Source organism: Pseudorca crassidens, chromosome 18 (genome assembly GCF_039906515.1).
Source record: "Pseudorca crassidens isolate mPseCra1 chromosome 18, mPseCra1.hap1, whole genome shotgun sequence".
NCBI lineage: Eukaryota > Metazoa > Chordata > Mammalia > Artiodactyla > Delphinidae > Pseudorca > Pseudorca crassidens.
The window spans coordinates 10,265,023-10,288,421 of record NC_090313.1 but is presented as its reverse complement, the minus strand read 5'-3'; the positions used below and the strand labels follow the sequence as shown (position 1 = coordinate 10,288,421).

The 23,399-nt window shown below is 37.6% G+C and overlaps 1 protein-coding gene across 32 annotated transcripts in view; it reads left to right on the top strand.

The window, feature by feature from the left end:
* ITGBL1 (integrin subunit beta like 1) overlaps window positions 1-23,399 on the top strand; it is a 292,671-nt gene that overhangs the window by 128,573 nt on the left and 140,699 nt on the right. For all 32 annotated transcript variants that reach the window (XR_010936923.1, XR_010936922.1, XR_010936921.1 and 29 more), the window contains exon 7: window positions 1,159-1,305. Coding sequence is in view for 29 of the 32 variants with exons in the window: in XM_067713272.1 (XP_067569373.1) it covers window positions 1,159-1,305 (147 nt within the window). In the remaining 3 variants the exon portion in view is untranslated. The remainder of the gene's footprint in view (window positions 1-1,158; window positions 1,306-23,399) is intronic.

Below are 23,399 nucleotides of genomic sequence, written 5' to 3'. Positions count from 1 at the left end.
AAAACAGACCAGCCTTCCCTGAAGACTGGTCCATACCGGTTTCCATATTGTGTGATATATATTAATATCAGATGCCAAGTACAGAATAGCAGCGATTGTTATTCATTAGCATTATATTTGATTTGCTTAAAGAAAGTGTAATTCCACTTGCTTTAAAATTCTTCATACATTTTTGGAGAAATTATAGAAATCTACTTTACATTGTATCTGTAATGAGTATCTGAATGGTTATTAGGAGTTAGGAAAAGCTCAGCTAAATTATCGTGCTTTCCTTTCCTTTCTATTTCTACTTGGTTGTATATGTGGGCTCAAGTGAATAAAAATAAAAATTGCTCACTTCTATGTAGCATTTTAAGATATATTATGTACTTCCTGATAAATGTGGGTAGATAATCTGATTTAAAATGAAGAACTAAACCTCAACGAGGTTGTCATTTGAGCAGCCCTACTCTGTAGGGAACAGGGTCAGGATTTGAACCTACTTATTTGATTGATATCTTATGCTATACCATATCAGTACTTGTCACAGTTCTTTACAGGCTCTGTGCCCATGTAAATTTAATATCTTTCCTGACCTCTTTTGTGTATAGGAAATTAGTCTTCAAGGGTTGCGAACTCCACACAGGTTACTGGTTTTAAGCTAAGGGTCTATAGGCTAAGCATGTAATGTGTAGTAAAAAGATAATGAAAATAAAGTGTGAGGGACTCTAGAAACTAAGACCCTGTTTCAAAAACAAATTGTTTTCCATTTCCTATGGCTCTTCTCCACGTGAATTAATTGCCCAATTCATCAAATCCTCCTTTTTAGCAGACTAAATTAGCAGACTAATTCAATCTCATGCACTTGGATTTTGAAAGATTCAAGTTGATAGCCCTATGAACCTGTTTATCTGATCTGGAGTTGTTGTTTTTCTTTCCCCGTGATCAATCAATATACCTAGATCAGGTTTTTAAGAACATTGAGAAAAATGGGCTTTTGCCTTAATGTTTTATATTGAGTTTAATTGAGATCGTGACTCATTTGTGACATTCACTGTTGAAATGAAAGTTAATTCTGGCTTTGGTATATTTTTTTCATATACATGTGCATATATATATATATATATGTATGGCTCATAAATACAATAACATATATATATTATTACTCCCATTGTGAAGGTCATGGGCAGTGTAACTGTGGAAGATGTGACTGCAAAGTAGGCTGGTATGGGAAAAAGTGCGAGCACCCACGTTCCTGCCCGCTGTCAGCTGAGGAGAGCATCAAGAAATGCCAGGGAAGCTCTGCTCTGCCTTGCTCTGGAAGGGGTAAGTGAGGGTCTCAGGCCTTGTGACCCATCGCCTCCTGTGAGTCAAATGAATTTAGTTCACATGTATCTTATTTAAAAGGTAGTTGAGATTCCTGAATGAGGAAAGATTAGTCTTTTCAGAACTAATAATGACTCCAATATCCATGAGTGAAAGTACATGGAGAAATGTAATCTCATTCTTTCTCCCTCTCTGTTACACACACACACACACACACACACACACACACACACACACACACACACACACACACACACACACACACACACACACACACACACACACACACACACACACACACACACACACACACACACACCCATCAGTCTACTTTAGCTCTGAGGTCTGTTCAATTTCTATTCAGTTCAATGCTACATTAAAAAAGAAAAAAACAGTCTGGATATTTGCTCAGAGCTTTCTCAATAACATCATCTAATTGTCCACTGACATTTCTGAAAGTTATTAACAGCCTACTGAGTTGTACTGTTGGCTTTTGAAAATGTATTGTATAGACAGATAGCTCGGAATAAGCTTTTCTTGTCTTAGATGGCATGTAGCCTCAGGTGTGCTCTTGCTATCAGATCAGTACAAATTGGAGGAGAAGGAAGAATTCATCTAGGGGAAAGCTGGTTTCATTCTTTTTGATTTATCAAAATAAGAAATAACAATTTCACCTCTCACATGAAAATGGCAAAGTTAATGTGAAATTTGCTTTCAGAGGTACTGGTAATTGAAGTTATTACAAATTTTATTCATGAAAGAGGAAAAGGAGAAAGATTTCCTTTATCTGAATGTTAGATCAGAAATTTAATTTTATGTTGAAGGGAAACTTTTTTTTGAAAAGCGAATTTTTTAATTGAGATATAATTCAAATGTCATAAAATTCACTCATTTAAAGTATACAACTTAGTGGGGTTTTTTTAGTATATTCACAGAATACCCAACCATCACCACTGCCTCATTCCTAAACATTTTCGTCATCACAGAAAGAAACTCTGTACCCTTCCTGGGCACTCCCCACTATCCTCTCCACTTAGCCCCTAGAAACCATTAATCTACTTCCTGTCTCTGTAGATTTGCCTAATCTGGATATTTCACATATAAATATGAAATATGTGTTCTTTTTCTCCTGTTTCTTTTTTCACTTAGCTTAATGTTTTCAATGTTGTATCATGTGTCAGTACTTCATTCACTTTATGGCTGAGTAATATTCATTTGTATGGATATAGCACATTTGTTCATCCATTCATCTGTTAATGAACATTTGGGTTGTTTCTGCTTTTTGGCCTTCGTAAATAATGTTCTGTGCATATTCATGTACAAGTTTTTGTGTGGACGTGTGCTTTTGATTTCTCTTGGATATCTACCCATGAGGGGAATTGCTGGGTCATATGGTAACTCTATGTTTAACTTTTTGAGGTACCACAAAACTATCTTTAAAGTGACTACACCATTTTACATTCCCTCCGGAAGTGTATGAAGGTTCCAATTTCTCAACATCCTCACCATTATTTGTTATCGTATGTCTTTTTCATTACTTATAGTTGTTTTTTTTGGGGGGGGTGCAGAAAACTCCTAAAGTCTCCAAGATTATTTGTAACATAGTATTTTCTCATACTCTGATATTCATCCTTAATGATTATAAGGAGAAGGGTAGGATATGGGTAGAAGGAATTTTTAATTTCAGAAGCATTTCTGAATTGCCCCATCTTTCATTAATACTCCCAGGCTGGAAGCAGTGTTCTACCAGCGTTAATAAAATATTGTGATTATAGTGCTTGAGTAAGCCTATTATGCTCTTAAAATAACAAAGACTAAAAATCACTATTCCTCGGACTACTGGTATTATTTATTGCTAAAAATAACAAATTATAGGACTCCCTTGGTGGCGCAGTGGTTAAGAACCCACCTGCCAGTGCAGGGGACACGGGTTCAAGCCCTGGTCCAGGAAGATCCCACATGCTGCAGAGCATCTAAGCCCGTGTGCCACAACTACTGAGCCTGTGCTCTAGAGCCCACGAGCCACAGCTACAGAGCCCGCCTGCTGCAACTACTGAAGTCCACGTGCCTAGAGGCTGTGTTCCGCAACAAGAGAAGCCAATGCAATGAGAAGCCCACACACCGCAACGAAGAGTAGCCCCCGCTCGCTGCAATTAGAGAAAGCCAGCGTGCAGCAACAAACACCCAACGTAGCCAAAAATAAATAGATAAATACATTTATTTAAAAAAATAAATAAAAATAAATTATACAATGGAAAAATTTTAAAAGCATATAAAACATATCTCAAACATAGAAAATGACTTTAAGTAGATATATATACACACACACATATATGTGTATGTATATATTTGCCAGTGGTTTCTCATTTATCTTGAAATTTTTTTATATAATGCTAGTGCAAGAGAATTATCTGTGGACTTTATATATCAGTGTTTAATAAACTCTGACAAACACATATTTGTCTCCTACCTTTCTAGAGATTCATTAAGTTATTTAGCTACCATTTTTAAACAATAGCTTATATTTAAAGTCTTTTATTAAAAAGGTGTTGATATGTATAGAATTGTATTTTTTATTTTTTTGTAATTCATTCAATCCTTTTGAAGCACTTTACAGATAAATATAAGCTTCTCTAGTTTCCTCACAGGGAAACGGAAGTATTGATGAGTGAAGTGATTTTCCAGGGAACTGTAACAAAATATAAGAATTTTGAGAATGAAGACCAAGGATTTATGACAGGCAGTCCAATGCTCGGACCAGTGGTTAGAGACTTCCTTTTTCATAGGGCTACATCTGCAAACTCCTGGGCACTGGAGGTCTTAAAGCAAATGGCCAATATGAAAACTTTCAAAGGATTAGTTTTGCAATTTATGAATGACAACAGCAGCTGTGGTTACATGAGTGAGGAAAGCAATTACAAGGCTCATTGGTTCTCCAGCCGGAGAGCCTCAGCAGCTCGCTAGCTGGGGCCAAGGAAAAAAAACAATTCTCCTGGTAGAATTAGATGAGATTACTTGCTTGTGCTGCTGATGACTAAGTGTGATCATTATGTCTTAAAGGTAGGGGAATAATTTAGAGGATCTTTTAAATTCTCTGAATTCCTGTGATTCCTTGATTTCTGTTCCTTCATTTAGTTAGATGACTCTCATAAAGACAATATTGATATACAGTGATTCATCCTGCCCATGGGGTTGGAAGGTGGGCACAGCTTTCTCAATTCTCCTATCAATGTTCTGCTTAAAAATTTTAAATGGCTTATGATAGTCTATTAGTTTTAAACTCTTCTTGATTAAAAATGCATTTTTTTGTTTTTTTTTTTTTTGCGGTACACGGGCCTCTCACTGTTGTGGCCTCTCCCGTTGCGGAGCCCAGGCTCCGGACACGCAGGCTCAGCGGCCACGGTTCACGGGCCCAGCCGCTCTGCGGCATGTGGGATCTCCCCGGACCGGGGCACGAACCCGTGTCCCCTGCATCGGCAGGCGGACTTTCAACCACTGCGCCACCAGGGAAGCCCAAAAATGCATTTTATTATTATTGAGGTTCTCCTGAGTATGTGTCTAGCTTTGGCCAGAAAATGTGAGCAAAATGTGTCACTTCAGAGTAGAAGTTGAGGCAGTGAGAGATTTGCCATTCTCTCTTTTTCCCTGGCAAGGGGATTTGAAGTTTGAGATGGTGGCAGATCCATTAGCCTGGGTCTCTGAATGAGGATGATCAGCAGAAACCTCTGCTGACCCACCGGGTTCTGTCGCATGAGTGAGAAATAAACCTTTGTTGTTTTAAGCAGCTGAGATATTGGGGTTGTTTGTTATGGCTTCAGAACTCCTGGCTCATGCTCTCTTCTGCATACAAAATTAGGGAACACAGCTAAAGCAAAGCAAACAAACAAGCAAACGTGACAAAAATCACACTCAATCCAAAGAGATAAGCATAAAAAAGTTGAGGTTTATAACTATATATATATATCATATCAGTATTAATATCTAAATCAACATAAATAACTATATATTTTATAAATGATGTTTTTATACAGTTCTATCAACAGCATTTATGTGCACTTATTCGACAAGTTAAATGCTAAGAGCATTGAATGTATTATCTTTTTTAATATTCCCCAAACACAATGAGACAGGAAGAAATAGAATTCTTCTTTTTACAAAAGAAGAAATTGGAAATTTGAACAGTTTACCATCTTACACAGTAGGTGCCAGATGTGCAACTTTTAATAGGAACTTTTAATACAGGCCCTCTGATGCCTGTATTAAATTTAGGTAATTTAGTTTAGGTTAGGTAATTTACTAACATGCCACAATTTGTTAACGTGTTCTTTTAACATGTCAATTTTATGAACAACTTGTCATGAATATATTTTCTTGTTATAAAATATTCTTCTGCAAAATTATTGGTATGGCTGCATACTATTCCATAAAATGGTTGTAGCAAAAGAATTTAATCAACCCTCTTTTATTAGACATCTGAATTGTCTCTTATTTTATTCAAGTTATAATTTACATTCTTGAAGTGGAATATTTGCATAAATCCTAAGTATTAATTCTTAGATGTGGATTGCATAGATCTAAATGAATAAAAATATATTAAAACTTTTTAATAAAAACATTGCCCAAACAATTTATAGCCTCTAGAAAAATTGTTCCAGTATACCCTCCTACCAGGAGTGGAAGAGGGGTTCCCTTTGCCCACCAATAGTGACAATTTAAAATAATTAGTTCACTTTTCCTGGTGTATTTTGCTCTTCATGTTGTAAACTTTTACTTTATCAAACTCCTTTCACTGACTTCTGTAATCATCAAAACAAATGATTATCTGCAGGCATTAATATTCAGAAGCTTGTGTTTGCAGTATTTGCCTTCTTTGATCATCATTTGTCCTTATGTCTAAGTCATCTTTTTATTTGGTATTGTACTCCCATGTGTTTTTGTTGTCTGTCCTCTGTGCCCTTTGGTTTTCTTTCATCAGACTTGTTCTAAGAGGTATGGCATATGTTTTGGTCCTTCAACACACATACCCATACACCTCCACAAGGGGAGGTATGGAGTGGAAGAAGAATGACAAATTGAAGCTAATTATTTAATATTGTGGCTTCCAGAAAATAGGAACCATGTCCTCATTTTTATCAATTAGTATGCTTTAATTAATTAAGCAAGTTGGTTCAATTCCTCACCTAGGAACATACTTTCAAAGAATGATAGCATGCCAAATTCTCACCATCTGGAGATTTTTCAATTTAAGCTGTAATTTACCTCTCCTTTTTAGTGGCAAAGCACACCTTTAAGTTCTTTTGCTTTTATTAATCAGAGAAGTTTTCTATGATGCATGTATTTTTTTAACCTACGTGTTTTTGACTCTGTGATTTTTTTGGCAACTAAATCATTTTTTTTATTCATGTATACAGAGATACAATTATTATTTGGAACATAACTTTTGTTCTTTTAATTGGAAGTCCTCTAAAATTTTTTTAAAAATTTTATGGGAGGAGAGTGTTTTAATTTTTTTTTAAATTTTTATCAGCTTTATTGAGGTATAATTGATATACAAAAACTGCACATATTTAATGTATACAATTTGATGAATTTGGACATGCGTATACACCTGTGATGCCATCACCATAGTTAGAATGATAAGCATATCCATTACCTCCCAAAATGTCCTTGTATCCCTTTGCTTTTGTGTGTAGTGTATGTATGTGTGTGTGTGTGTGTGTATGTGTGTGTGTGTGTGTGTAAGAATGTTTAACACAAGAGAGATCTAAAATAGTCAAACCTATAGAAGCAGAAAATAGAATGGTGGTGGCCAGGGATGGGGAGAGGAGGAAATGGGGAAGTTGTTATTCAATGGGTATAAGTGTCAATTATACACGGTGAATAAGGTCTAGAGATTTGCTGTACCACAGAGTGTCTATAGTTAACAATTTTAACTTTTTTTGTGTGGTTTTGTGGACTGGAAAACATTTTTTAAATTAATTAATTAATTAAAAAAGTTTTTGGCTGTGTTGAGTCTTCGTTGCTGCGTGCAGGCTTTCTCTAGTTGCAGCAAGCGGGGGCTACTCTTTGTTGCAGTGCGCGGGCTTCTCATTGCGGTGGCTTGTTGTGGAGCACAGGCTCTAGGCGCGTGGGCTTCAGTAGTTGTGGCACGGGGGCTCAGTAGTTGTGGCTCGCGGACTCTAGAGGACAGGCTCAGTAGTTGTGGCTCACAGGGCTTAGTTGCTCTGCGGCATGTGAGATCTTCCCAGACCAGGGCTCAAACCCATGTCCCCTGCATTGGCAGGCAGATTCTTAACCACTGTGCCACCAGGGAAGTACCCTGAAAAATTTAAGAGGGTAGACGTCCAAACATTTTAGATTAAGTACAACACCACCTAGTGTGATTTTGATTATATTTTTAAAATCCCCAGTGGCTTAATTAGATATCTTACTGTAAGTTAACTGAAGTGGGAAATGTGTCGAGTTTTCAAGAGGCAAGGGAACCCAGTGTGTTCTTCCAGTGGTCCTTCGAGAAGGAGAGTGGGATTCAGATTTCCTCTCTTCTAGACATTCAGATTGATTGATCCACTCCATCTGTCATTGCTTGAGAACCCTGGGATGGTCATACACTGAATTATGACCTTTCAAACGTAGTTGTTAAGGATAACATCCAAAGAAGATGAAGAAATGACCCTGTAAAATTAACTGCTTTACTCTTCCTTATCCAGAAAGAATCATCCTGCTTTCAGTGATGTACAGAATGGGGATAAATCAGTGAATTGGGAAATCATGTCAGAAGCAAAAGTCTATATTTTGTCATATTATAGACATTAGATGATGAGAAATCAGTCTGTGGATCCCAGGGAGTCTCCTGTGGATCTCTGAGCACATCTTAAACTTACAGTGCTCTCTGCTATGGCTCTTATGTGCTCTATTATCATGGAATGACCCACAATAGAAAGATGGTATCTAGGAAGAGAAAAGCCTGCTTGTTATTTGCTTCCTTTGTACTCAGAAAATACGTATTAGAATGTCTTTAAACTGTATATGCAATCCACACTTCACAAAACCTCAGGAATGTAAATACTCTTTCTTATGACTTTATTGAAGATAGTACAGAGACAAAAAGAGTGGGATCAAGTGGGAGAACTAAATATGGGGCCTCTAGCATCCTTTATGTCCTCGTGATGTGTTGGGACTTCTGTGTGTTGGTGGGGCATTTTCTACCTTCATGAGGAAGCCAAAGGTGCAGGTGCCCAGAACTGGTGTTTTTCTGGATGGTCCTGATTCAATCCAGTATTTAACCTCTCAGTCATATGAAGAAGCAGCATTTACTAAAGGCATAATTTGTGTACATTGAAGGAAACTGCTAAAAATAATGGAAACAAGCCAAGAAAAGATCTCATGCAAGACGGTTATGTAGGCACTCCCCTTTCCAGTGGGTAATTCTCTCTCTTCCTTATTTCACCTTCTTTTTTCATCTCGCCTTTCCTCTTGCTATTTTTATATTCAGCAGAGCACAAAGAAAATTCAGAAGCTGAATTTAATAATTTTGTCTATCTTTTAAAAAGACGGTGGAAAATAATTCAATGGAAAATAATAAACATAGTGGGTTTTTTTTGATAACCTGAGTATTTTCTAATCCATAGTCCAGAAAACTGTATCACTCCCAAGACAGAGTGAATATTTTTTTCGTGTTCTGGTCAGCGATCTTGCCTAAATGCTTTATCTATGGCAACAGAAAACTTTGTGTCAAAGATAGGAATCGATCCAAATAAAAGGACAATTTTTATTACATTTTGCATAATTTTTATGTGGTAAATTGAAAGCTGGTGAAATTTTTTGGCTGAGGAAACTTCCTAGGAAAGGCTGCAATGAATATTGTCAAAATCTATTTGAAATGAAAGTAGAATATCGGACATGAATTCAACCCCGATTTCTATAAGGGACCTTAAAATGAAACGTGTGACAACTATGACAATTTTGTTACTTTAATTATATATTTCTTTCTATTAAAACATTAAGCACACAGTGAAGGATGTAATGTGGGGCTCTAGTGGTTATTTAATTGATTTTATTCAGTATAAATAAGCAAACCAGATATTCTTAGTGGGAAAAAAAAATCTCTTCTGCTATCAGCCGTAATCTTCGTAGAACTACACAGTCTACAGACTTTCTTTTTAATAGAAAATCAATGAGGCAGAAGGTCATTATTTTCTCTAGGCGTTAGGGTCATGTAGATGATCAGAACTCTATGATTCCTTTCTTGGATACATAAGATGCCATTAAAAATTTATAAGGCTGGTCATTGTGTTATATTTGCATGATGAATATATATGCAAATATTATATTCAATGAAAATTAGTATGTACAATGTACAGTCATACTAGAGCACACTGACATCTTATGCATCGTATTTTCATTAGTGATGTTGCTCATCGAATTTAATAAATCTAATATTTATTGATCACCTTACCAAGTATCTCTATGCTAAGCTGGGGATCAGGAAACTAGGACCAGGAGGCCCACATTTTGTTTTTGTAAGTAAAATTTTATTGGAACACAGCTATGCTCATTTGTTTACATATGGCTGCTTTTTGGCTATCATGGCAGAGTTGCCACAGAGGCATACGGTACACAGGGCCTAAAATGTTTACTATCTGGCCCTTTACAGAAGGAATTTGCTGGTTCCTATGCTAAGCATTTGTGATAAAAGTGCCAAAGAACAGGTTGAGTGTCTTGAGGGTCAGGGGAAGAAGATACTATTTTCTAAATAAATTTGGGGGCATATAGGGCTTCATGAAGTGAGGAAGCTAAAACTGAGTTTACCTGTAAGTAGCATTAGACAGATACTGGTTTAGAAAAAAGAACATTCCCGCTAGAGGGAACACCATGGAGAGAAACACTGAGTTAACAAGGGAATAACTTTTTCAGGGGACAGGAGACAAACTCACTTTTGATGATATATGAAGAATCAGACAGTGGTGGGAAGCAGCCTGGGGACAAATGCCATTTCTCCCATCCCCCATTACCCTCTCTCCATGTTGTGATGGGTTTGAGACAGAAAAAACAACTTCTTTGCAGACCTCTTGTTCTCATAATTGTCATAGGAGGTTGATGTTAGTAAGAAGGACACACATTGTAAGTACAGATTTTAAATACACTGCAATGATATCATAGAAATGCCAGGTTAACCTTACTTAGTGCCTACCCCAGTGCATCATTGCTAAAATACCAAGTTTAATGTAACTAAAGTGACCAAAATCCAACCTTCCCATACACAAGACAAGTATGCTAACATCCTCTCCTGTGCTTTTCTTCCTCTTTCCTATACCTCCAATCCTATACCTTAATCTACTGAGGGAATAGGAGAAGACAAACACAATTCTGAAGTGGCTGTTATATTGAGTCATTCATATTAGCAAAGTAAAATGACAGCAGTTTAGCAGTTGGATTGGTATTTTGAGGGTCATGTTATCTGTAACGTGATACCTGCATGTTTTAAATGGCAAAGGGACATTGTGTCGTAGTGAGGCAAGATGGTGGGTTATTGGTTTGGGCTGAGAAACCCTAGACTGAGTCTGGGCTCTGCCACTAACCAGGTGTATGATCCAGCAAGTCACAGGCTACCTTAATGGTGACTTTGAACTTAGCTTCTTCAGGCTACTTTTCCTCTCCTTCACTTCTCTCTGCAGCAAGTGAACTTGACTCTGTGTTCTGACTCACTTGGATCCGTAGATTCTGTATGCTCTCACGGGCCCCATGTGTTTCATTTATGACTCACCTTCCTGACAGACTTCGTCTCTGGTTTTGCATAGCTAACTAGAGAGCTGACTACTCTTCAGGGGAATCAGGTAACTAGCCAAGCTGTTTTCTAGAGTCTGCTTTCTACCAAGTGACTGTTTTGGGTACAAACTAATATATTCTTCAGTTACGGAATCTTTTCATTTGCAGTGTAACAGTTAAGATGGATGAGATTTTGGTTCTTCATAAATATTTATTTCTTATGTGATGCCTTTCATTTGGATAAAGGAGGAAAGACAGGATTCTTTGGCTTCTTATTTAAGTTTCTAAATAATTTTGGCCTCTTTGCTGCTCAAAATATCCATGCCATGTGGATGCTTGTAAATAGTACCAAATGCTCTGGCATAGTACAGTCTGAGGTTTGAACGTTTGAGGTTTGAATGGTCCCAAGGATGAAACAGAAAATATTTGAGGTCATATGTAAGGTTCTTTATAAGGACATTAAATCACTTGCCAGGATTTCTTTCTCTGGATTTTTTTCTTAAGGCCCTGTGTTGCACAATAGTTAACTGAAGGAGCTTAAAAGAAATGTAAAAAAAAGATCGCCAGCAGATATAGAGTATACGGTGACTAGAAAGGTGTCTCACACAGCTTCACTTGATTAACTTGCTGGCAGTGTGCGTATCATTAATGTTACTATTAAATTATAGTCATAACAGTGAGATGATTGCAGAACTTATACGCTTGAGTGTAGTTTACTGTAATCATAGACAGTAGCAAAACCCAAGAGGTGTAATTCGTACTTGACTCTAAAGGCACTGTTCTGGATGCTTCTGCGACATGAAGAGAGAAGCCCAGAAGGATTATTAGTAGATGAGATCCTGGATGGAGTAGGAGGCCTGAAGTCTTGTGGCTGCACAGAGGTGTGACAGGGCTGGAACATTCTGACATTGTTCAACCCTGTTCCCAGATATCACTCCCATCCTTCACTTGCATGGTTGCTGGGAAAACTCTCGACAGGCATCTGCTTCCTGTTTGGGTCGAGAGGCGCACACAATGCTGCCAACTTGTGCTTCCTTTGAGCATCTATAGCCTCATCCAGTCAGTCACTTTCCAATCCTCAGGGCGTGTGCCTCTGCGGGGGCAGGAATTCGAGAGATGACCGTATGGTCTATGAAAGCCTCTCGGGGCAGAAGTGCTCACCCCACTTATTGTTTGTGTGGCGCTGGAAAGTTGTATTTTAGCTTTATGGACCCTCAGTTGTTATCTCTAAAAACAGTATTATTATAATGGCTGTTTCCTCTAAAGTGTTGTGAGGGGCGATTAAGATGGCACATAGGGGGCTTCTCTGGTGGCGCAGTGGTTGAGAGTCCGCCTGCCGATGCAGGGGATGCGGGTTCGTGCCCCGGTCCGGGAGGATCCCACATGCCGCGGAGCGGCTGGGCCCGTGAGCCATGGCCGCTGAGCCTGCGTGTCCGGAGCCTGGGCTCCGCAACGGGAGAGGCCACAACAGTGAGAGGCCCGCGTACTGCAAAAAAAAAAAAAAAAAAAAGATGGCACATAGGAAATTGTTTCGTTAACTTTAAAGCCAACATGCAGTTGTGAGGGATTGCAAGGGTTTAAGCAGACGACATAGCAGCTGAACTCAAGGCCATAGAATTTAAGAGAGAAAACAAGATCAATGTTCCTTCACTCATTCATTCATACAGTCAACATATATTTTTTGGGACCCTACTATGTGCCTAGAACCAGTCTAGGAGCTTAGGATAGAATAATAAATAAGGCAGCCAAAGTCAGGGCTCTCAGAGAGCTTGTGGTAAGTTTGGTCAGAGAAGTTAAACAAGAAAACAAATAATTTTGGTTAGTGCTAGGAGAAGGAAATCAAGATAATTTGGCCAAGGTGGGGTATGGGGCCGGCCCCAGATAAGGTGGTCAGCGACCCTCTCTGAGGAGTCCTGCTTGGCCAGATCTGAGTATTGAAAAGGGGTCAAATACGAACTGAGGGAAGATGGCCGGAAAACAGAAAAAAAAAAAGGTTTATGCCAGATTTCATACTCAAGTAATGAAGGTTTTCTGGAAGAGATCAAAGTTGGGTGGGCTTTGTTCTTTAAGAATCTAGAGAGGAGGGACTTCCCTGGTGGTCCAGTGGTTAGGACTCCATGCTTCCAATGCAGGGGGCGAGGGTTTGATCCCTGGTCTGGGAACTAAGATCCCACATGCCTTGGGGTGGGGCCAAAAAATTCAATTAAAAAAAAAAGAATCCAGAGAGGAGACTTAGAATTTGTTGAAGAAGTATTTTAAAAGTACCAGTGTGAGCTCCTACCTGATTTAATTTGTCTGTGAGATGGCCTGGGCGTCAGGGATTTTAAAAGCTCGCTGGTGATTCTGCTATGCAGCCACATTTAGAATCCCTGCTCTGCAGAGTTGTGTAATGGGCATAGTCCTGCAGCAGGAGGACGGACACTTTTGCTTTTGCCCTACTTCCCGCAGAGCAAACCGGGCTTCAGGGAGTGCTTAAGAGTTGCAGAAAAATTACTGTCCTGTGGTGTCTTTGCCTGATGCTCCATTGAATAGATGGGAAAGCAATGAGGCAGTGGGTGGGCGGGGGGGAAGGTATGCTCTTGGAGAAAGGGATAAAGAATTTTCAAAACAGAAAGGCCCATCAGGAGGCACAGAAATATGAAAGAAGATGGTATATTTGTTCAGGGAATTGCTCCATCCCCGTTTTTGTATATCTGAGGTGGGAGTGAGAATCTGTATTTTTAAATAGATCCAGTGAAATTATGAAGCATTTGGGTATGAATGCGGGGGGTAAACCTCATTTCACAAAAATATCCTTCCATGGTCCTCAATTGTCCAGAGGCCTAGACCTGCTTTCCAGCTTCACAGATTGTTTTCTGAGAACTAATCTGTGATGTGTTTTTTTCAACCAGAATATTTGTATTGTAATGAGGGATTTTTGGAATTCTATACCCAAGGATTCTTTACCTGAAATTCACACAACTCTGGAGGTTTATGGTTGGGTGCCAGGGCAATAAGCACCTCTTATAATAGCACAAATATATTATACATACCTTTTATATTTTTATAAAGAGAGGGTCTGTGGCTTCCTTTACCAGATTCTGTTGATAAAAGGGCTGCATGATATCAACAAAAGGTGGAAGTGATTTAGAAACCATTGCATAAAACCAAACACTTTTAAAGAGATGTTACAGTAGATTATTAAGGAACGTATTTTGAGGTAGATGTGCCTTAACTAGACATTGTGTAGTTTAATAGTTGAATTAGTAAATTATCCAAATAGTAATCAAATATAGAAATACTTTGTGATATCTAGTTGTGTTTGTAACTTATGATGTGGCTTCTTTTCTTCTTTATTGAGGTATAGTCGATGTACAATATTATGTAAGTTTTGGGGGTACAACATAGTGTTTTACAATTTTAAAGGTTATATTCCATTTATAGTTATTATAAAATACTGGCTATATTCCCTATGTTGTACCATATATCCTTGTAGCTTATTTATTTTATAGACAGTAGTTTGTACCTCTTAATCCCCCACTCCTGTCTTGCCCCTCCTCCCTTCCCTCTCCCCACTGGTAACCACTAGTTTGTTCTCTATATCTGTGAGTCTGCTTCTTTTTTGTTATATTCACAAGTTTTATATTTTAGATTCCACATATAAACAACATATAGTATTTGTCTTTCTCTGTCTACTGTGTTTCACTTAGCATAGTACTCTCCGAGTCCATCCCTGTTGCTGCAAATGGCAAAATTTCACTTTTTATTTTACGACTAAATAGTGTTCTGTTGTATGTATGTGCATATGTGTGTGTGTGTGTGCGCAAATATATAGGTGTATGTGTGTATATGTATGGGTGTGTGTGTGCATACATATGGGTGTGTGTGTATACATATGGGTGTGTGTGCATACATATGGGTGTGTGTGCATACGTATGGGGGTGTGTGTGCATATATATGGGTGTGTGTGCATACGTATGGGGGTGTGTGCATACATATGGGGGTGTGTGTATATATATTGATGTGTGTGCATATATATGGGTGTGTGTGTACATACATATGGGTGTGTATGTATATATATTGGTGTATGTGTGCATATATATGGGTGTGTGTGCATTTATATGGGTGTGTGTTTGCATACATATGGGTGTGTGTGTATATATATGGGTGTATGTGTGTTTATATATGTGTGTGTGTGCATACATATGGGTGTGTGTGCATATATATGGGTGTGTGTGTGCATACATATGTGTGTGCATATATATGGGTGTGTGTGTGCATATATATGGGTGTGTGTGCATATATATACACATACACCCCCCACATCTTCTTTATCCACTCATCTGTTGATGGACTCTTAGGTTGCTTCCATATTTTGGCAATTGTAAATAATGCTGCTGTGAACATTGGGGTGCATGTATCTTCTTGAATTAGTGTTTTAGTTTTTTTTGCGGGGGGGATAAATACCCAGGAGTGGAATTGCTGGATCATATGGTAGCTCTATTTTTAATTTTTTGAGAAACCTCCATACTGTTTTCCATAGTGGCTGTACAAATCGACAGTCCCACCAAAAGTGTACGAGGGTTCCCTTTTCTTAGCATCTTTGCCAACATTTGTTACTTGTGGTCTTTTTATGATAGCCATTCTGCCAGGTGTGAGGTGATATCTCATTGTGGTTTTAATTTGTATTTCTCTGATGATTAATGATGTGGTGCATCTTTTCCTCTGCCTGTTGGCCATCTGCATTTCCTCTTTGGAAAAATGTCTACTCAAGTTTTCTGTCCATTTTTTAATTGGGTTGTTTGTTTTTTGATGTTGAGTTGTATGAGCTGTTTATATATGTGGGGTATTAACCCCTTATCGGTCATATCATTTGCAAATATTGATATTTTCTCCCATTCGGTAGGTTGTCTTGGCTTTTTTTAAAAAAATGTGTTCACAAGATTCAAGTTTGGAACAAAAAGATGGACCAAACCCAAAACCATTTTATTCTAAGTCATGAGAATTTGTCACTGAAGTTTCTTATTAGGATAATTGGAAACACAGATGAAATTTCAAGCAGAGAATAAAAATTAAATTCCTGTTTTCCCCTCAGAACAGAATGACATTTCTTCTATAATGCTCTGGGTTTTAGTCTCTACTCATGACAGGTGTCCATTCTGATTAATAAATGTTGCTGTCCGGAATGCTCATAAGAGTATAACCTGCCATTCTAGAAATAACAGGAGTATAGGAACAAGAACAGAAGGAAATTTAATTTGTATGCTAATCAAGTTCTATTCGGAATTTTATTAACATATATAAAAATATAATACAGAAATACAATTGGTGTTTTGCAATACCTCCACGGCTCCAAACTAAGATTTAGCCAGTCTATAAACTTCTTTCTAATCAACATTCAGTCATATTATTACTGTTTTAACTTTGGCTAGTTAATATCCGTACGAGTCTTAGAAATATGAGGGATAGGGATAAATTATCAAAGAAAATTTCAAGCAGTGTGACAGAGCACACAACCTGAGGAAACAGTAGAGTAGATAGAAAAACAGGTCATGGAGCAGCAATAACTTCTGTGATTATTAAGCTTGAATGATTCAGGTGCTACCTCCTGGGCTTGTAACTGTTTGTTCATCATATACCCATTCATGTATTCATTTCTTTATTCAATGCAATTAATTACATTGACAATATAAAATGACAAGGAGGATCTCCCTAATATTTACTTTAATGGAATAATTTGGGTAGCTAATTTTAATTTTGATGTTGCTTCTAGATTCTGGTTGAATCCAAGGGCTTTATTTCTATGTATAAACTGGCTTCACTGAGAGAAATGATGCATAATGAGAATATTGGCTATTATCTGTTCAATGTAGGCAATACATTGGAAAGCGTTCACAAGACCCTGGTTGATGCTTACTGTAGATCAGAGACTCTCAGTAACAAAAAGGTGGAGCATTACTGCTGCCAGATTATATTTAAGAAAGATCCCCAGTTGTGGACATGTTAAGAGTTGTTTGGTTTTTATGTCCTGAAAGAAATCTAGCTTTCTTGATTATGTTTTCAATTCCTTTGTCATTAACTACAGTGCTGAGGATATAACAATATTACACAACATCTATTTTAATTGAGTCATTTGGATGCAAATGGCAGAATCCCAGTTCAACCAGAAACAAACAAATGAGTTATGTGCTTACCTAACCGAGAAAGATGGGAGTAAAGATGACCTTTAGGAGGAGTGGAAAAGGGATTTCTCTCCTTCTCTCTTTGCTCTCTCTCCCTCACACACACACACACGTGTGTGTGTGTGTGTGTGTGTGTGTGTGTGTGCAGGCACATGTCCCCCCTCAACTGCCCCCAGCACACACATTTCTGCTTCTGTCAGAATTTTGCTCTTAATCTTGCCTACTGCAGATGAATTTTTCTCCATGCAGAAGGGTCATGGGTTTTAGCATCACCTAGGGTTGTATTTTTACTGTGCCCTGACCAAGGAAAATAAGAGACTTTGCCTTGGCAGTTCAAGGGAGAAACAAAAATAACTGGCGGATTACCTTAGCTTGGAACCATGATCAATTTTGAGCCAGTTCATATTTCCAAAGAAGGGGTTGATGGAGTATTAAACTTGGTTCAACTTGGGGGCAGTGCTGGGGTGGTGAGATGTAAGATTTTCAGACTTCAAAGAGCCCTTCTGAGCCAACAAAAGAATGTTTACTGGCCATAACTGCATTTCAGGCTGGTATTGGTCTTGAGAATCTTTGATTACATCTAGAGCCTTCTTGGTGTAGCAAGGATGATATATAGCATATTTTCCAGATTCATAACCTAGGGAGAGCACACCATGATTAGGCAATTCATTAATGATTGTGGTAGGCAGAATAATGCTCCCCCAGAGACATTCATGTCTTCATCCCTAGAACCTGTGATTATGTTAGATATAGATTATGTGGGAAAGGGGAAAAAGTTGCACATGGAATTAAGATTGCTAATCAGGAGATTATAGTGGATTATCTGGGTTGGCCCAGTGTAATCACAAGGGTTCTTACAAGGGGAAGAGGAGACAGAAGAGGAGTCATAATCAGAGGGATGTGACATGGGAACTTAACCTTCTGTTGCTGACTTTGAAGATGGAGGGATGGGACCAAGAACCAAGGAATGTGGTTGGCCTCCAGAAATGTGCAAATACAAGGGGATATTTGCCTTTAGAGCCAGAAGGACACAATTCTGTTGACACCTTTATTTTAGCCTAGTGAAATCCATTTAGACTTCTGATCTCCAGAACTATAAGGTTATACATTTTGTGTTGCTTTTAGCCACAAAGTTTGTGGTATTTTGTTATAGCAGTGATAGAAAACAGTGATCTATGGAAATATTCTTTGGCCTAGTTACTAGAATATAAGTCAGAATTTTTTTCTGAGTGAATTATGTATTCCCGTGAATTTTTTAGAGTTCTTACAGACAATCGGAAAAAAAACAATGTTAAAAAGGTATTTCTTTTACTGCTAGTATTTCATCTACCAGCATAAACATAAAAAGCTTAAAGTATAATTTCCTCATTGACTTTCCTCTTGCATCATTTTAAAATAATGGAAGCTAGTTTTTAAACAACTTTATATCCTTCTTTTTGTAATTATATGAGATTTTACAGCTTATTCCATGTTGTAATATAGTCTGGATATAGTGTTTTTAATGGCTATATACTGTATTAAGTAAGATCTTTTGGGCAAGAATAATATTCATCTTTATTTCATCATTTAATGCATTATTCTACTTAAATGGCCCATGAACACAATTATACGATTTTAATATTATGGTCTGAATTTTTTTTCCTGTTTCTATATTGTAATTCTGAGTGTACATCATTATCTAAAGTAAATAGATCCAAGTTTTGTAGGGCCTACATTTTGGGAGTCTTTTTTAATAAAATGAATTCAAAATTACAAGAACAAAATTAGTTAAGGTGAATTTTTATTTAGGAGGAAAAGGGAAATCAACATACTTTTTTTTAAAAGCAGACAAATACCACAAACATTACAAAGTCTGGAATATGATGGAATTATAACTTTATGCATCTTCTGTAAATGGCTCTATATACATCAAAATTTGTTTCTTCTCAACTTCCCTAATGTGGAAGTTGCCAAACATGGGCTGGGCATTATGGAATGCATCACTGTTATGACTTGATCTCTGGCCTTACATTGTCATGACCCAATACTATTCCTAGTATTCCTAGAAGCCATTCCTATACCCTGAAAAGCCATGGAAATGACTCTCCCCCACTAATCCCAAAGTCGATGTACCCTTGATTCAACTTCGGTCTGGCTGAATCCCCGAAGTGCCACTTAACATGAGGGGAAGTGTGGCTGAGTGGAAGTTGGAATAGAAAGAAAGTGTGGTCTTAATCAATTCAGGTAAAATGTCTTATTTTTTGGAAAATTTCAAAAATATATGTCACCTATTACTAGGGTCCTCCCCAGCACTGCAGAAGGGACCCCTACGTATTTGGGGCTTGTACCCAAAGTAGGGAATAGTGGGTTTCTACGTCCTGTCATTGACTTTCTATGCTTTCCTCTCCAAAAGAATACTAAGCAAATCATTTGCAAATGCGGAACACTTGCTGTGGCTTCAGCCCTTCTTTTTTTTTTTTGCGGTACTCGGGCCTCGCACCGCTGCGGCCCCTCCCGCTGCAGAGCACAGGCTCTGGACACGCAGGCTCAGCGGCCATGGGTCACGGGCGCATCCGCTCCGCGGTATGTGGGATCTTCCCGGACCGGGGCCGAGCCCGCGTCCCCCGCATCGGCAGGCGGACCCTCAACCACTGCGCCACCAGGGAAGCCCAGCCCTTCTTTATGTCACTATAAAAGATGAAGGTCACCTGTAACTGTTGATGATGCTCCCCAAGGGACCGTTGACATCTTTGTGGCCTGACAACTGTTTCATGATGTTAATATCATAAATATTCTTCTGAACTATTAACAGGAAAGTATCTGTTTAGATAGTTCTATACAAGTAGATGCTTCCAGCCCAGGAATCTTTCCACTCCCTGGGTATACATGGTATTGGAACTGTTTCTCACTTATCACCTTCCAAATACATTTTTTAAAAACCTGGGAGTGTGTAGCCTGAAGCCTCAGTATTTCTGTTTCTGTTTGTCATGCAGGATGCCAATTCGCTACTGAACTCCTTACACACATCAAGATCTTCCAGCAAAATATAATCATGACCTTGAGTCTTGGTTTCACAGTTCATAAAAGGCTAGATTTTAGGTGATGGAAATTCAGAGTTAGAGCCCTTCTATTTTTTCCCCTCACTTAAGAAGAGATAAGGAAGTTGATCCAGCTCAGATTGATGCTAAGCCTAAAACGAGCTTTGCATACTCATTGAAAAGTGTTCCCACACTCTAGAGCCTTTATTCCACCTTTAAAATGCTCTTGTCCATCTCCACAAGACTTTGGAGACTGGAGATTTTCAGAGTCTTAATGCATTGATACGCAGATAATACGAAAAGAAAGCTTTTTCAGAACTCTTTTACTCTCTACGACTTCTCTGGGGGGAAAAAGCAGACCTTTATCTTCGTCAAAAGGGAATAAGATTGTTGGTCATGACAAATTCAGGTTTGAGGGGATAATTGAAATCAGAAAGTGGAAAACTTTGGTGGATTATCCCCAAAGCCTGAATCAGACAAGGAAATCAACCAGAGGCAGCACAGATTTAAGTGAAGATGTGCACCCTCAGGTCAAGGGCCTGGACTGCTTGGGAGTAAAGAGATCTAACAGAAGAAGAAGAAATGGGAGAAAATGTTTTACTAGATTGAAGATAGTGGTGTGTATGTGTGTGTGTATAGGAATGTACTAGACGCTTAAGTATTGATTGAATTAACCTTTCCCCATATGCAAAAATCTGTATGATTCAATTTTTGTTCTAATGCAGTGCATCCAATATTAGATTGAAGATTTAATGAGTAATAGTAATTCACATTTGATGAGTATTTACTGTGTGCTGGGCACTGTGCTAGGTGCTTGATACGTTTCACTTAATAGTCTCATGACCTTATAATGGTCGTATTGTTAATACATATATATTATTTAATAAATAATATTTATTAAATAAATTATTTATCTCTACAAAGCTAATAACATCTGTCTCTGTCAGTATAAATTCTGTTATTTCTATTTTCATCAGTACTATTCTAGTCCAGGTTCTTGTGTGTGTGTGTTCTTCTCTCTGCCTAGGATATCCACGGACACATCATCTGTTGGGGTAAATCAAACCTCGCATGTAGTTGTGAGCATATCCTTCTCCGTGCTACAGCTAACCCTGTGTACACTTTTATTTTTGCAACTACACTACTTTACTATAACTATTTGTTTCCATTGGTCTCTCTTATTGTTGTCTCCTTGAGTAGCCATGTTTTTCTTTGTATTTCTAGATTCTAGCATCAAGAAGTACTTGGCTGAGAGTAAAGAGCAATGATTTGTGAAATAAATGACTAAGTGAACGCACAGACGAATCCAGTGTTTTCTCCTTTAAATAAATGATCATGTACAAGTAATTAAAGAATTGGTTCTTAGACGTATAACTGAATCACTTTGCTGTACACCTGAAATGTTGTAAATCAACTATACTTCAATTTAAAAAAATCATCTGCAAAAAATAAGACTTCATTCTAAGCATGAGTTCCTAAGTTGTTAGAGAACCATGAATGGAAAATGTTTATTTCAGTGAATACAGGGCCTTCTTCCCATGGGTTTAGTTTTATATTCCTGGCACTCATCTGGAAGGGAAAAGAAAAATTGAATCTAGAATGAGGTTGGTGTGTGTGTGTATGTGTGTGTATTTTCCTGTACTTGTGACTTAATTCTAAAGTCAATTAGCAATAATATGGGAATTTCCCATTATTTATGATTTTTTCTCTAATTGAGAGTAGATTATATGTACATTTTGCAGACAGATGAACAAAATTTTAATTTGTTAATATGTCACTGATATTAACCTTACTAAGATGGATTTAATTCTCCATTTAACTTGTGTGTTTTAATCTTTGCTATTAAAAATACCTCATCACAAATTTGAAGAAAACTTAAAAAATTAATACAATAATGCAACCTGTTGTTTATTAATTTAACTTGACCCTATGATATAGTGATCTAATATTTAGCATATGATCAATCTGTAAGAAATTTTTAGAGATTACCTCTTAAATTATTCTAGGGTGTTAACTACCTCCTGGTTTCTCTAAAAAAAAGTTTGTTTATTGAATCATCTCATATTTTCTTATACTGAAATTCTTTTCTTATTTCTGTCCAAATACCTAATGTAGAGTTCTATTTTATTTCTCACTCCACATAGAGAAACATTGTCATTATTTTTATAAAAGGCATATAAATGCATTTAGTTACTCCTTCAGGTATGGTTCCACACAGATTCCTGACAATATGATCCTATAAAATTATAAAACCTACGTCTCCTGTTGACTTTCATCTAAGGACAGGTAATGAGTTCAGCTGTGAGTCATTGTAGTTCCAAAGATGTAAAGAAAATCATTGCAATCACATTTAACCTTCACATTGCATGCATCTAAGGGGAGATGCAAGTTTTTAAAACGGACAATTAACATAAGAACTTTCTCCTTCATGTTGGGTGAGATCATCAGGGCAGTCTAATGAATAGTCTGAATGTAGAACAGTTTATTTTTTCTTGCAGTATAGTTGATTTAAAATGTGTTAATTTCTGCTGTACAGCAAAGTGATTCAGTTTTACATATATATATATATATATATATACACACACACTTTTTTATATTCTTTTCCATTATGGTTTATCACAGGATATTGAATATAGTTCCCCATGCTATACACTAGAACTTTGTTGTTTATCCATTCTATGTGTAATAACTTACATCTGCTAACCCTGATCTCCCACTCCGTCCCCTTTGGCAACCACAAGTCTGTTCTCTATGTCTGTGAGTCTGTTTCTGTTTCATAGATAGGTTCATTTGTGTCATATTTTAGATTCCACATATAAATGATATCATATTGCATTTGTCTTTCTCTTTCTGACTTACTTCACTTAGTATGATAATCTCTAGGTCCATCAATGTTGCTGCAAATTACATTATTTCACTCCTTTTTATGGCTGCGTAATATTTCATTCTATATGTGTACCACATCTTCTTTATCCATTCATCTGTCGATGGTCATTTAGGTTGTTTCCATGTCTTGGCTATAATGAAAAGTGCTGCTATGAACATAGGGGTGCATGTATCTTTTTGAATTAGAGTTTTGTTCAGATATACGCACAGAAGTGGGCATATATCTGGATTTGTTGCTCTTTGACTACCCCTACCCCTTGCTTCT